At 41.3% G+C, this 15,415-nt stretch overlaps 2 protein-coding genes across 3 annotated transcripts in view; one reads left to right on the top strand and one right to left on the bottom strand.

The window, feature by feature from the left end:
• SLX9 (SLX9 ribosome biogenesis factor) overlaps positions 1 to 11,935 on the bottom strand; it is a 64,618-nt gene extending 52,683 nt beyond the window's left edge. The window contains exons 1-2 of the mRNA XM_072121285.1: positions 11,683 to 11,935; positions 7,002 to 7,110 (exon numbers count right to left, since the gene is read on the bottom strand). Of these exons, the coding sequence (XP_071977386.1) occupies positions 7,002 to 7,110; positions 11,683 to 11,841 (268 nt within the window). The 5' untranslated portion in view covers positions 11,842 to 11,935. The remainder of the gene's footprint in view (positions 1 to 7,001; positions 7,111 to 11,682) is intronic.
• ITGB2 (integrin subunit beta 2) overlaps positions 11,876 to 15,415 on the top strand; it is a 69,098-nt gene continuing 65,558 nt past the window's right edge. For both annotated transcript variants that reach the window (XM_072121283.1, XM_072121281.1), the window contains exon 1: positions 11,876 to 11,963. The gene's annotated coding sequence lies outside the window, so the exon portion shown is untranslated. The remainder of the gene's footprint in view (positions 11,964 to 15,415) is intronic.

The raw sequence follows: 15,415 nt of genomic DNA, 5'->3' as shown, positions 1-15,415 counted from the left end.
AATTCTGCATATGTGGCTATTAGGCGCTGCTATAAATTGGGGTCTATGCACTTCTGCCACCTAGTTCTTATTTCACAACATTTTTACTAAGAACGTAGATTTTAGAATGAGAACCTCATCAGGATTTTAAAGATTTTCTAAATAAATTCCATGAATTTCACTTTAATGATATCAGTGAAACTGCTTTACACAGAAAATAGAAATGATTTTTACTTTATATCATGTTAAAGGAAATAGTAGATCCAGGCAGCAAATTTCTAAAATATTCCTAATCCTTATACAGCTTTCACTAAGTACGGTAAGTAGATTCCTAATGTTAGATCTCCTTTAAAGTCTTAAAATGCCATGAATTTAAAAAAAAAAAAATCATTTTATCAATTTTTAATGTTTACAGATATAAAATATTCAACAGAATTTTGGCAAAATATATAGGGTGTTAATCTAGACCCTTTCGCAGGTTCAGCTTCAGATGAAAACTCTCCTCATACATGCACTTGCAGAGCAAACTGTCTCCCAGCTGTCTTCTGTACCATGGCACCTGGTACCATTTTAAAGAATAGAATCTCCCCTTGAATATAGCATAATCTATATTCTAGGTGACATAGAATCAGCGACACCCACAGGCACATAAACCCCTTCACAAGCATCAGATAATTCCAAAAGAAGAATTAGTCTTTGCTAAATACACCATGCATCTAAACACGCGCTGACTTTTCCCTGTATCTGGGGTGACTAAGGAGCAGCAGCAGGTCTGCTATGACCTGCTGTCCTGACAGCTCAGCATATACACAGCCGCTGGTGAGAGGAGCAGTGGAGCCTTTATGAATGCACAGCTGACCTGTTCTGTGTGCAAGGCCCCAAGCATCGCAGCACCCAGATACAGTCCCTCCCTAAGCAGTTCTTTATGTGAGCCCGAGGCCCCATTTCCACGGACCAAGCATGTTTGTGTGCAGCCGCCATATTACTACAAATTCCAAACTCTTGCTTTAATAATGGTAGTCCTGTTCTCCCAATTATCCCAGCAGTTATTCTTGTTACCCCTCATCCTGTAGATAGAGGATAATGTAAAAACTTGGGACTAACCCTATAAGGAGTTCTATCATCAATTGTTTATTTAGGTATGTAAGGTGTTAAGCTTACCTTTCCTATTATCTCATTAACGATCACTTACTGTAATTAAAGGTCTTCAAACATTTAGTTACTTTTAAAGATCTGCAGCACAAGTCATCTGCGGGGACTCCATGCAGACTTTGTAGCATGTGGATGAGCCTAGAAAAGATGCTTCAGGGTTCTCACTTCAGAAACAATACAAGCATATACATACAAGAACATTCTGTTACCTACTTTATTATACCCCTTTACTAGTTGCTTGTCACAGATACAGTTTGGTTGGGCAGTAAGGAATATAAATCACGATTATTTTATCTCATGGTACCGTTGGCTGTCCATATAATACCAAAGTGCCAGAGAGAAAATGACACAAAGAAACAAGCATGCAGATTAGGAGACACTTCAGTGTCGCCAAGAGGGAGGGTTGAAGAGGCTTTAATGTAATTACAAATTAGTGGCACAGACGGCAAGAAGCAGATTCTGCAGTCACTCCAGACTCAAGCTAATGTGAAAAGCCAGACTCATGACAGCCAGCGGAACAATGGATTCAGCGTTCCTGGGAAAAATGAGAAATGACACTTATTGCAGCACGGGGAGAGATACAGATCTCAGCTTCCCTCTCCCTGAGGATGGGAGCAATCTCACATATCTATATTGTGTACACAGAGAACAAGTAACAGAACCTCCTGCCCTGTGTATCCCAGGAGAGGAAAACGTATCCCGCTCTCTAGACTACCGGCCTGTATTGAATTATAGCAATAAAGGTGATTTTAGCGGCTTAAGAGACAAGTCCTTTCATGTGGAGATCAAATTTCTTTGGGAGTTTTTTTTTTTTTTTTTAATTCTTTTGCAAAAGGTTTTATAGTCTAATTTGATCAAATTTCATAGGATTAAAACAAGAAGCAACACAGATTTCCATTACACAATTGTTATGGCACCTCAAGGTCTTCAATTTATTTCTTACAACGAATTGCATTCTCTTAACTCACGTGCCTTCTTTGGTTGAACTTGATGGACATAGGTCTTTTTGTTTTTTATCATATTAAAGGGGTTGTCCGAGTTTTGAAAAAAAAAAAATATATGTGGCCGGGAGCGGGCTGCCTAAAACAAAGCTGTACTTACCTTCCGGTGCCCTCCGGTATCCAGCGCTGCTGTCGCTCCGGGCGCCATGTAAACAAACATGGCCGCCAGAGCAGCGCTGCATTGAGCTTCCGGCCGGACCCGACAACCTTCCGGCCCCCATACACAATGCTGTGTATAGGGACAGATAGGCGTACCCGGCCACAAGCTGAATGGATACCGGAGGGCACCGGAAGGCAAGTACAGCTTTATTATTTTAGGCAGCCCGCTGCCAGCCACATATATTTTTTTTTTTTTTTTTTTTTAACTCGGACAACCCCTTTAAATATGTTATGTGGCTACAGTGTCGGATGGGGTCTATAGGAGTACCATATATAGCCAAGTCTATAAGATCCATTTGATGCAAGGAGTCACTGTGGTCAATCTGTAGTCACAACCAGTATGAACAGGACTGTGAGCATACCCATCCCCTGTGGCTTGGTCACCAATACTGTGTAGAAAGCCTCCTAAAGTCACATATGATGGATAAAACAAGTTTGTCCAAGCCGATTGTAGAAACTATGAGATCACAAATGAGTATCATATTTAAGAACTTATGAAGTCCTAGATGGTTTCCCATAGATCTGCCTAGGAGTAAATGTATTACAAGCAATTGCCGGGTTACGTACAAGATAGGTTCTGCAGGTTTGTTCTTAAGTTGTGTTTGTTTGCAAGTTGGAACTGGATATTTTATCATTGTAACCTGAGCCAGGATTTTTTTGGTCTCTGAGAATTGGGTTTTAAAAATATTGGATTGCCATAAGAACCAGGATTAACAATAAAGCTTAATTGCAGACACCTTTGTTACAGCTGACTGAAGCCTAAGGCTAAAGTACAGTAAATTACAAGTATCCAGTTTGTAACTAGGGATCGTCTGTAAGTCAGGTGTTCTTAATTAGGGGACCACCTGTAATTCTTTTAAGAAAGAGCACAAAACTTGCAACTCTACATGATATGTCCAAAAGAATACTAAAAATCCTCTTTAGGTTACCCTAACACAGCCGTTTACTTTGGACACGTACTAGCCATTGTTTCTACAGCTAGTACACGTCCCCAGTCTCTTCTATGGGCTTATACACGGAGTCAAAATTTCCATGACCGCGTCTATGAACCAACTGCTGTGCCAAAAAACTAACAGCAGGTCCTATTCCAGTCCGTGTTTACAGTTCGAGCCAGTTGATGACAGGCAGCAAACAAAGCATTGTATGTCGGCCAAGACCTGCATAAACTTAGAAGGATACTCCACAGAATACATACATGACAGGCGCAGGTCCCAACCTTTCCGTGAGGTAAATGGAGAGTTTAATGGATAGTTTGGAGACTAAACAAACTATCCGTTTAGTCCTGCCCTGGGAAGAGGGTTAACAATTGGCGGGATGTGTCCCAAAGCAGAAAAATGCATCTTTCATTTGTTGTATCCTGTGGATACTCTAAGTAAATGGAGCCAAGGTACAATATCACAGAACTCATTAACAAGTCCACATTTATAACCTCACACACCTACAACTAATGATAAGGGCAGATGATAAAGATCAGAGGGGATCCTCCAATACTGAAGAGTACGTCCGCCCAGTGAATTCAGGGTTTACCCAGGAGATTAGGAAATATTCCACAATTTAACCTGCAGATGAAAGATTCTGATTCTGAGATGTGGACTGTTAGAGGATGGTATAGTTAGACATACTTCAATCAATACACAGGGAAGCCAAGAGCATCAAAATAATATGGTTTACTATACGAGCGGCGACAGAGATGATTGCAGCAATCGTACAAAGTCAGCTTAACATTTTACTGTATAATTATGTAGCGCTAAATGGTGGGCAGACACTACCCTGCCAGAATGATTGGATGCCAACTCTTAGATTTTATCTCCAAGTGCATCATTGAAGACAAAATTACGGGTTAGTGACATCTGGACAGTATGTAAAGAGAAGCAAGTGCAAAACCAGTCACTTTAAATAGAACATCAATAGTTTTCATATTTTAATATTTTTTGTGCTCCTAGTGCATGAAGAACTTTGCTCCCAGGCAAGTAGGGGGAAGTTATATCCAAATACAGGAAGCACTTAAAGTATATAAACTGCTGCCAAACTCAGCACCAAGCAAAAAATAAGCAATTCTCTGCATTAATTTATTGAGCTATCTGCCGCTGTTTAGCAGCTAGAAGAAGTTTTTCCTTGACCCCCCCCCCCCCCCCAGGCTAATCTCCATTTGCCATGAGAAACCATATAGTACAGCTAGAGAAGACAGGAGGCTTGTTGATTGGGGCTCTAGGGCCTGTAGTGATGTGACTTATCACATGCTTCAGGCTATCCAATTACAAAGATGTTGTCCTGCAGCTCTTTTTTTGGGTTTTTAAATTTTTTTATTGAACAATTCAACATTACAAGTTAAGCAAGCATGAGGAGCTGGTGTACACGCAGGTACTGTCTCCTTTCCGCTTGTTAAATTAAATGTACACTAGTAGCACACAATAATCGTTCATTACATCGAGCAATGTTGTATTAGCATCCGTTTCTATTAGTTTCTAACTTGCAGGGGGTATAACAGGGGTGAAGAGAGGGGGGGGGGGTTACAGATATCAACTTGGCCGAGGTTCGTCTTCTGCAATATATTGTTATTTGTTTTTTTACCAGTAATTGGTTATATCCAGTAACATGTACTACAAGGGTTGCATTGTTATCTAAAGCTTAAACAAGGTAGTGGTTCACAGGGATTATCATTAGAAGGTATGGATGTGGTTAAGTATTCTGGGGATGTTAACTTATCACATATTTTGCACGAATTGCTTCCTAAATGTGGGCCAGGGTGCCCACATTTTAATAAACGTGTCATGCTTTCTGTCCGACCAAGTTCTTCTAGTCGACACATTTGGTCTACCTTAATGAGCCATTCTGGAATAGTGGTGGTGGTGGGGGGGGGGGGTTGGGTTGTCTATTCAGCTAGTGAAGAGGTATAAGTAACTTAGCTGCTTGGACCAGGGCTGTTTTGCAGGAGTCCAGGTTTTATTAGGTAGCCACAATAGAACACTCGCCCGCTGGGGTGAGAGGCATTGCCTGCGAGGTTATTTGATTTGTTATCTTAGCAACATCTTTACGGAATTTCTGGATTCCTGAGCAGGCCCAAAATATGTGTAACCCATTGGCACTGCCACATCTCCAACATTTATCGTGAGGTATTAGATCTGATTGAGTACTTTAGGCGTTCTATACCATCTGGTCATTAGCTTATATGAATTCTCCCGAACTTTCACACAGCTTGAGAAGCCATGGGAATTTTTATGTATTTTAGAGATCAGTCCAGCATTATTTTAAAGTCATTATTGTTCTGCCAAGGGACCTTCAGTGATCTCACAAGCATGCGACTCATCACATGCATCAGATCGGCCAATTACAAACATGATGTCCTGTTCTGGCTTCATTGCCCTGAGCCGATGTCACAACCTGGAAGAGCCCACACACATCAGGAACAGCTGAATCTGAACCCAATGTTAAAATATTCCAAGTATATCAAAGGCTAGGAAGAAATCAGCAGCACAACACAGGTATCGTTGCAATTGTTGGCTGCTCACCCCCACTTAGTTTGGATTGGTGGCCATGGGAATACTTATCAGTATTCTGGAGATGAGAGGAGGGTAGCTGCTAGGTGCAGGAGAATCTCAGTCTCCGCTATTGCTGGCATTATGTAAAAATTATGAAGGTGTTTCATGCTATAGATGGACATGTTAATATATCTTTTTCTTTGTGGTGTAAAACATTACTGTATGATCATTTCATACCATGATGCATAGCTCCAGCACTGTCTTGCTCTGCACTAGATCTATGTACAAGCAATAACACCGATTCTGAGTCAGGATTGGCTGAGCCGTTTCCATATCCATGTGAATGTGTGCTGTGGCCTCAGTGTCCTTAGCTGATGTCACAATGAGCAAGTCCCGCCCACTTCAGGAGAAGCTGAGAGGGTCTCTCCAAGTGTGCTAAAAATATATATATTTTTTCAATTAATTTACAGTTGCGCTTCCTATACTGTAAAGTAGCCTCCGCTCTGGCTACTCCACACCCCGGCGGCCTCTTTAGAAAATCTGCATATTAGGGAAATAGAAGTTTGAAAAAGATTGCGGGGACGTGAGGATTAGCCCTTAAAAGTGCTTTCCTCACGTCCAATAGATGCACCTACCACTAGATCTGTGGTGGTAGGTTTCCTTTAAAATACCATTTCATAATTTACACATTATTTGACCTAAATACTTTTTACCTTTATACTTTGGTTGTATACTTAGTATATATTGGTACAAACCCCCTTTGTAATGTTACAAGTGTGACCTTTGTATATACACCTGAACCTTCAAAGTAAAGTTCACAATGGATCTAGTTATATAGCAGTTTGCTGGCACAAATTAAACTACTGATGCTCCATTTAAGATTCCTAAAAGAAATTAACTGTATCATATTTCAGGTGCTGATCCAGGCCATTCCTGCACATGATAAAAGCGGGTACTGAAATAACAGCCCAAAAACAGCTGCTGCCATTCCAGCACAAATTTAATAAGAAAGGAATCTGCAGATGGATAAGAAGAATGTGTCAGAAACAACTGAGAAAACACATTAGAAATAACTTTCACTTTGTCCTTCAACTATATCTGGGTCCTATCAGTAGCTTCTCAGTTCTGCATTTCAGCCACAGCACAGCTATTTAGAAGATCACTGTAATAGAGAAATGTTAGCCTGTCCTTGGACACGGTGTTAACCACATGATATTAGTTATTTCCATACCTTTCTTGGCGGGGACGACACTTTTTGTTTCCACTTCTAACTTTTGTGTTAATTTCTCTGGCTCAATCTTGGTTGATGCAAAAACATTTGAGGATAGTAATGCCCAGTCCTAAGAATAAAAAATACAGCCATTAGATTTTTCTTTACAATTTTTTTTGTACTGACCCCAATAAAAGTGGTTGTTGGTTTGCAGTCCCCTACCCACAGCAGATAATAACCAGAGAATGCAACGACAGCTCTGTTCCCAATGTATTGTTACCAAACATCAGCTTTCATTCAAGCAGAGACCTGGATCAGCCACTACAATGATTGCCGTGCTGTCTGTTTCTGGTCTCTTTCTCTATGGTGCTTTGGAATGCTGAGTGTTGGACTCCTACCACTCTGATATTCTGGAACTATCCTTAAGAGAAGAGATCATAGGTTCTGTAGGTTTGTTCTTAAGTTAAATTTGTATGCAAGTCGGAACCGTATATTTTATAATTGTAGCACCAGCCAAATTTGTTTAAGTCTCTGGTTTTAAAAATGTTGCATTGTCATTAGAACAAGGATTAACACTAAAGCTTAATTGCAGAGACCTTTGATAACTGTAACAGTTGATTGTTGTAGCCGAAGGATAAAGTACAGTAAATTACTGTTACTATAAATGGTTATGGATTTGTTAAAATGTTCCAAAGCTAAGGGATTTTGAGATTGTTTTATTGTGACATACTGTACTTCAAAATTTGTTTAAAAAAGTGGAAAATAGGCAAAAATTTCAAAGGCTTCTCCATTTTCAAGGTACTAAATTCTCTATTTTTGAAGCAGATAGTAATAGCACCCAAATTAGTTCTCAACTTACATTTCCCAGATGTCTGCTTTATATTGCCATGGTTTTTTAAGAATCCACATATGTTATGAGGCTTTGAATTTGGGTGCCATCTTTCACATTGGAAAATCTCCAAACCCTGCATTTAGAGGGACCTGCTAAACTTTCAATTGACTGCAAGAGGCGTAAATAATGGCAAGACTCGTAAATTACACCCCTCAACGTATTAAAAAGCACTTTAAAAAGTTAGTTAACTCTTTTTATAGGGGTTAAGAAAATGACGGTGTGGCCTACAAATAGTACTGTATATACTTGAGCATAAGCTGAGTTTTTCAGCACAAAAAAAAATGTACTGAAAAACCTCACCTCGGCTTATACTCGGGTCAAGGATAAAAAAAAAAAGTGTTACTCCGGCATCAGCTCCATGTCCCCGCACTGTCCGTTGCAGGGATCATGACGTCAGCTGATCTCTGACAGTGTACTATGTGCGTCAGCATCGGCGCACACACTATGATGTCAGCGAGTGGCTGAAGTCATGGTGCCTGCGACGAACGGCGCGGGGACACGGAATCCGATGCCAGAGCCACAATGTATAGAAGACGACCTGCCAGAAGGGCGTTGGAAGGCGAGTACACCGTTTTTGCCTACAGGCATTATATTGTGGGCAGGGGCTGGCTATACACTGGGGAGGCTGTGACCAATGCATTTCCCATCCTCAATAGGAGTTTCCAGGTTTTGTGTTACAATTAGGGGACTCTGCCTATATTCGAGTCGGCTTATACAATACTATTTTTGGACAATACATTCATTTTGGGTGGAAAATTAAACAAACATTCGCAATTGATTAAATGACAAAAGGCTCCACAAAGTTTGATACCCAATTTCTCCCGAGTATGCAGATACCCCATATGTGGCGGTGTACTGTGGTAACTGCTTATTTAAGAACGTCTAAACCTTTTAAATCACTTTTTAGAACTTTTTTTGTATTAATTTTAAATAAAATTATCTTTTTCTGAACGTTTTTAAGGGTTTTTTTCACAACGTTTACTGTGCAGGTCCAATAACAATTCAGTTTTATTATGCAGATTGTTACGGACACAACAATACCAAATATGTGGGTGGTTGTGTATTTATGTTTTTTTATACTTTATTAAGCGTTTGTATGGGAATGTTATTTTAGGGGCCAATATTTTATTTTATTTTTTTATTTTAATGTTTTTCTTTACTTTACTTTATAAAAACTTGGACTTAAACCAGTGATGCTCTGATCACTGGTTCAAAAACAGTAATGAAATGTTTACATGTTTAATGAATTTAATTACCATAAATGTGAATGTACAGATGGGAATACCCCTTTAAAACAATAACAAAAATTAGTGCCCAAAGTTGAAAATGGCACTTTTTGCCAATTTAATAAAAAGTGATCAAAAAAAGTGGTCCTCAAAATGGCAGCATTGAAAACATCAAATTCACATAAAATGACACCACCCACAGCTCTGTACACTGAAGTGTGAAAATGTTATTAGAAGATGGTAAAAAGAAAAAGTTTTATTTTGTAAATGTGTGAAAACATTATAAAACCTATGTAAATTTTGTATTCCCGTGATCGAACCCACCCAAAAAATAAATGAGAGTCAAAAAGGGCCCGGTTGTCAAGGGGTTAAGATCAGGACATTGTGAGGGCCACTCCTTAAAGTGAACTTGACACCAGCTAAAAATGAGGAAGGGGGGGGGGGGGGGGGTTAAATTCACAAAAAGTGGTAACATAATATATATTTCTTTTAAATATTTAAATTATTCTAAATTTATTACCAAGGGTGCGACTGTTGTTTGATATATAAAATGTATAATCTCGGGCAAACGGGGCATAAATGGCGATGTTTTTATAGTGTACACAGGGAATTTTTAAAAACATTTTATTGGGAATATTTAAAGCGGTATTCCCATAAGACAAGATTTCATCGGTAAGCCTGATCTGCTGAACGGATACATCGTTCAGCAGGAGGGGAACAGGTCAGTTCACTGTCCACATAAGGATAGCAGCATCACTGGGGAAACACATGATACACCGACAGCAGCCAGACAGCACTCCACCCTCTGCATATTCCACTTTATAAGAACACATTGAAATCCCCCCTCAAGACATATGGCACGGAAAACAAACCCAGCCTAGCAAAAAAATAAAATAAAAAATACAGCATTTCACAGATAAAATTCCAAGCTGTTTATCAGTCCTGGTGTTTATATTTTGGTTGTCCCTGGATACGACCATAAACTCCGGACTATGGTTGGGCAGATTCCTCTGACATGAATATCTTCTCTTGTAGTGCAGGAGAAGGGAGAGGAGACAGAGAGCACTACAGACACAGGCACTTCCTGTGCGCCAGCAGCTTTACAGACAAGATTAGGTCTTCATCTGAGGGCAGTGCTGACGGCTGGTTTTATTGATTGGGTAAGGGAGCAGAGCTGAATGTGTCATTGTGTCTTATATCCATCTCATGATTGTCTCATCTCTCTGGTTATATTTCTCAGATTCTAGTAGGCTGATAAGAAGCTAAATGAAAGTATAGATAAAGCCATACCATGATAATCTAAGCACATTGTCAAAACACAGCATCTCATAGCACAGAGGAATCATGAAGAGCCTTCTCAGCCAGTGCCCATCCACACTGCTTAATCTAATAAAATTGCAACGCAAGGTTAAAAATTATCTATATTGTGTAAACATCACTAGGGGATTCAAATTTCTTTCAGGGACAACCCCTTTAATGTGTAAATATTATATACATATATAATGACCCCTCGGGGGTTGGGGGATTTTCACTTTTTTCTTTCTTTCAAGTTTTCCCCTGTAGATGAGGCACGGTCCAAATCGGCACCAGAATGCCCCTTTAGGCGCACAAAACTGGTGCAGACACTTCATAAATACATGTGCCAGCAGGTTGCACATTTATACCAAATGTTTAATTGTGTATTTAATAATGTAACAAACTGTGTTTTGCTTATAACTTTTCATACTGTACGGAGAGGTGTACAGCTTCCAGATCATGTCTCTTTCATGGCCCAGCATGCTGGCATCATCCACAAAATCAACTTTGAAGTTAGATGTATAAAGTCAGGGAGGTGGAGAGTTTAAACACTGAAGTCAACATCATTCACCAGGCTTCCTAAACACGGCAACTGCTTCCCCACACAAAATCCCCCTCCAAAAAAAAAAAAAAAAAAAAACTACAATGTGTATACCCTGCACGGTGAATTAGCTAGAAAGAAAGAAAAAAACAAGGAAAGCGCCAACTAATTCTGCAGAAAACAAGCCCTCGCACCTCCTTTTAATAAAGTGATTTCAATTTGCAAGGGCTGAAAAATAAATATATACAATCGGCATCTCTCTAATAGTAACACGGATCCTTTTATTTATGCTGAACACTGATTTTCTCAGGTCTCCCCAGAAACAGTTAATAATCTAAAAACATTACACTGCAGAAAGAACAAGCCCTCATTGATGGAAAAATAAACGTTAACGCCCCGGACATGCAACAACAGAAAAACCCAAACAAATGCTCTCTAAGGGGTTAAATCAAGGAGCTGTAATAACACCAACCACCCAGTGAAGGGGGTGCTGAAGTTAACGGAAGGAGAAGCTGTGGCTTTATACCTCTGTAGGATTCCCCACATGGCGCTACTAGTGTCCACATGTGAACAGAGTCTAATAAGAAGCTTCCTGTCACGTGATGCGGTTCTTACTCCCCTCATACTACACTGTGAAGACAACCTCCGGTCCTGGTGAGCAGCCCTCGTTATGTCTATGTATACGATCAGTGGATCTGCTGGGAGTAGTAGTGTCAGTAGTGTCATGCCTGCAGCGTGGTCTCTTACCTTTCCTCCCACCGGTTTGCTCCATGACAGAGGCGCCGCCAAGTCAGCAGCACCGGGCAGCTTGTAATCCGGGATAATGGGAGCATTTTCTCCACTAGAATCAACTCTAATAGCCGCCACATGCAGCTTCTGCCGCGCACGCTTTATTTTCCCTACCATACTTTCTAGTGCCGGAAGTCAGGGTCCGCGTCACCACGGCAACGTCCGTGAGAAATACACTTCCCCCAGAAGAGCGAACTCAAACGTTCCGGAGAGAAGCTGATATCCCATATGTGTGTCAGGTAATAGCCGGCACTAAGTACTATGGCTACATTACTCTGCTCCCATAGACTCCAATTACAGATTTTTTAAAAATGCATGCACAAAAACGCATCGGTGTGCAATGCGTTTGAAATCCCAACAGAAACATGACAAAAACGCCACGTCACCATCCTTAAGGCTAAATTCACACTTCTGTTCCTTCCCTCCGTTAAAAAAAGTGAAGAATGGAGGTTTAACGGAGATTAAACGCATCAGTTAAAAATCTTATTGACATCAATGTAAATTTTATGTCATACGTTATGTTCAGTTTGAATCCATTATCCAGGTGTTTTTTTCAAACGGAGGAAAAGTACTCTACCAGGCCCTCACTCCTATTGGTCCATATGCCTGTTTGTACTCTGCAATGTAATATTATATTTGTATATATCCCCTATGATTTGTGAAGCGCTACGGAATTTGTTGGTGCTTTATAAATAAAGATTATTATTATCATTATTACAGCCTTCGTCTTTGGTTCTGTCCAAAAAACGCATGAATAACGGATGCCTGCCTACACGAAACATAAGGGATGAAATAAAATTCACATTGATGTCAATGGGATTTATAATACGTAATACATTTTACCTCCATTCTTTACTCTATTAACTGAGGGAAGCAATAGTAGTGTGAAATGAGCCATAGGCCGCGGTCACACGTACCGCTAGACGTCCGTTCATAACGCGCCGCTAGCGCACAGGGGGAGGTCCTCGCCCGAAGGCACATGCGTTTCCAGAGAAACGCATGCGATCGGCTTAACAATCGCATGCTTTTCCCTGGAAATGCATGTGCGTTCGGGCCGAGGACCTCCCCCTGCACGCTAGCGTCGCGTTATGACGGATGCTTAGCGGTACGTGTGACCGGGGCCTTACTGATTGTAGCTGTTCAATCTTATCCGGATGTTCCTGGAGATAATGAAGAGACTTCCTTCCCTTAGAGCAGTGGTGGCGAACCTATGGCACGGGTGCCAGAGGTGGCACTCAAAGCCCTTTCTGTGGGCACCCAGGCCTTCACACCAACAGACAGGACTCAAAGCTTCCTCCAAGACCACATGCCATGCTCAGCGCCATTTTAAAGCAACATCCTTGGCTGCCAGAACTACAGGAGGAGTGGGAAGGTGTGGATAGAGATGGATTAAGGTTGGAGCTCCTGCTCTGGGTCCCCAGATTCTTCCTCTTCAGGGGACCCCGGAGGGAAGCTACAATCCAAATTTCCCTATAATCGTTCTATTGTATTGGTGAACTCAGGATGCCAATACAATTGAAACCAGTGATACAACTGGGATCAATAAGTTACTACTTAAATTGTCATGTTGGTACTTTGCAACATATATATGGGTATTGGTTGCAGTTTGGGCACTGTCCTAATTAGCATGTGTGTTGCCTCTAGGGCAGTGATGGCGAACCTTTTAGAGACAGAGAAGCCCAAACTACAAACCAAAATCCACTTAATTACCGTTAAGTGCCAACATGGCATTTTAAGATGCAACTTATTGCTACCAGTTCTTACACATCATTCAATCGTATTGCCCCCCCCCGAGGCAACCAATACAGTTGAAGGAAGGAGGACAAATTCAGAGTCTCATTGTAGCTTCTCTCCAGGGTCTCTCTGTGCAGGAAGAATGGTGGGTCCAGCAGGATGACTTCCAAAGATAATGCACTGCTGTCAACACCTGGGGCAGTGGCCTGAGTGCCCACAGAAACGGCTCTGAGTGCCACCTCTGGCACCCGTGCCATAGGTTCGCCACCACTGCTCTAGGGGATGCTGGCAGTGATTTTTATTAGTTATAGGTCTTCCGAATTCCAAAGAAAATAGGTTTGTAAAAATATGAAGCGTTCATTCACCTGAGTGGCTCATGGCTCCCTCGACAACTAATTATGCACGCATCCCTGCCCTGCCTACTCTTCACAGCCAACAGGCGTCGTCAGACGGCTGTCCACAAATCTTGCACGTGCGTGAGAACACCACTCCTTGCGCTGCCTGCAGCTTACAATGCGGCTGCACAATGAATGGTTTCTCCCACATGCGCAAGATTTGCAGACAGCCGTCTGACATCTCCGGCTGTCTGTGGGGAGCGTACAGGGCGGGGGAACGTTCATAACTAGTTGTCAGTGCAGCCACGTGGTGTTTAGGCAGACGTCACCTGAGTGCCTTAGGAGGCCAACAACAACTAATTATACACACCTCCACATCTTCAGGGTCATTTACATATTTTTACAAAGTTATTTTCTTTTGAATTCAGAAGACCTATAACGGAAAATGCATTTTCTGTGAACTCTGGTGACCCTATAAAAAAATGTGCCTCAACAAGTGCAACAATTGTTTGCACTTGTTCCCATCATTATGTCCTGCCATTCCTCCCATGAACATTTTTAACATGTTTTGTTATGAGTATAAATAAAGAAAAAAAGAACAAGCTCTTGGGGAGTGCCATTCCATTTTTTTTCTTTAAAGTTTTGTCTGCATGCTTATGGGAATTGAGCACCGCATTACAAGAGAAATCAAAGCACACCGGTCTAGTTCCATCACTGAACTAAGCTGAATATTCATGAAAAATAAGCCACACTTTAGGTAGTAGACGCTCAGTACCCCCTATTTTATCTCCTGTTTTTCCACATATTCTAATCTATAAATATATACCGTATATACTCGAGTATAAGCCGACCCGAGTATAAGCCGAGGCCCCTAATTTTACCACAAAATACTGGGAAAACCTATTGACTTGAGTATAAGCCGAGGGTGGGAAATGCATTGGTCACAGCCTCCCCAGTATATAGCCAGCCAGGCTCTGCCCCAGTGTATATAGCCAGCCAGACCCTGCCCCAGTGTATATAGCTTGCCAGACCCTGCCCCAGTTTATATAGCCTGCCAGACCCTGCCCCAGTGTATATAGCCTGCCAGACCCTGCCCCAGTGTATATAGCCTGCCAGACCCTGCCCCAGTGTATATAGCCTGCCAGACCCTGCCCCAGTGTATATAGCCTGCCGCCGCTGCCGGACAGATCGCACAGAAGATATACAGGGGTCACCGGAAAGGTGAGTTTAGATATATTTATTTTTTTGACTCGAGTATAAGCCGAGTTTGGGTTTTTCAGCACATTCTTTGTGCTGAAAAACTAGGCTTATACTCGAGTATATAAGGTAGATAGAAAAATAGAGGGATAGAGAGAAAGATAGGCAGATAGGAATGAGAGATCAATAGGTAGACAGATAAGTAAATGTAGGCGGTCTCCTACTAAAGAACACCCGACTTACAGACGGCCCCTAGTTACTAACGGTCCGTTAGTAACTAGGGGCCGTCTGTAAGTCGGAATGTTGGTAATTTACTGTACTTTAGTCCCAGTCTACAATGATCAGCTTTAACAGTTATCAGAGGTGTCTGCAATTAAAGGAAACCTACATACCCCAAAGTAAAGATATGTTTAGGTCAAAATGAC

Source organism: Engystomops pustulosus, chromosome 8 (assembly GCF_040894005.1).
Source record: "Engystomops pustulosus chromosome 8, aEngPut4.maternal, whole genome shotgun sequence".
Classification (NCBI taxonomy): Eukaryota; Metazoa; Chordata; class Amphibia; order Anura; family Leptodactylidae; genus Engystomops; species Engystomops pustulosus.
The sequence above is the reverse complement of the archived record's forward strand: the minus strand, read 5'-3'. Positions and strand labels throughout refer to the sequence as shown.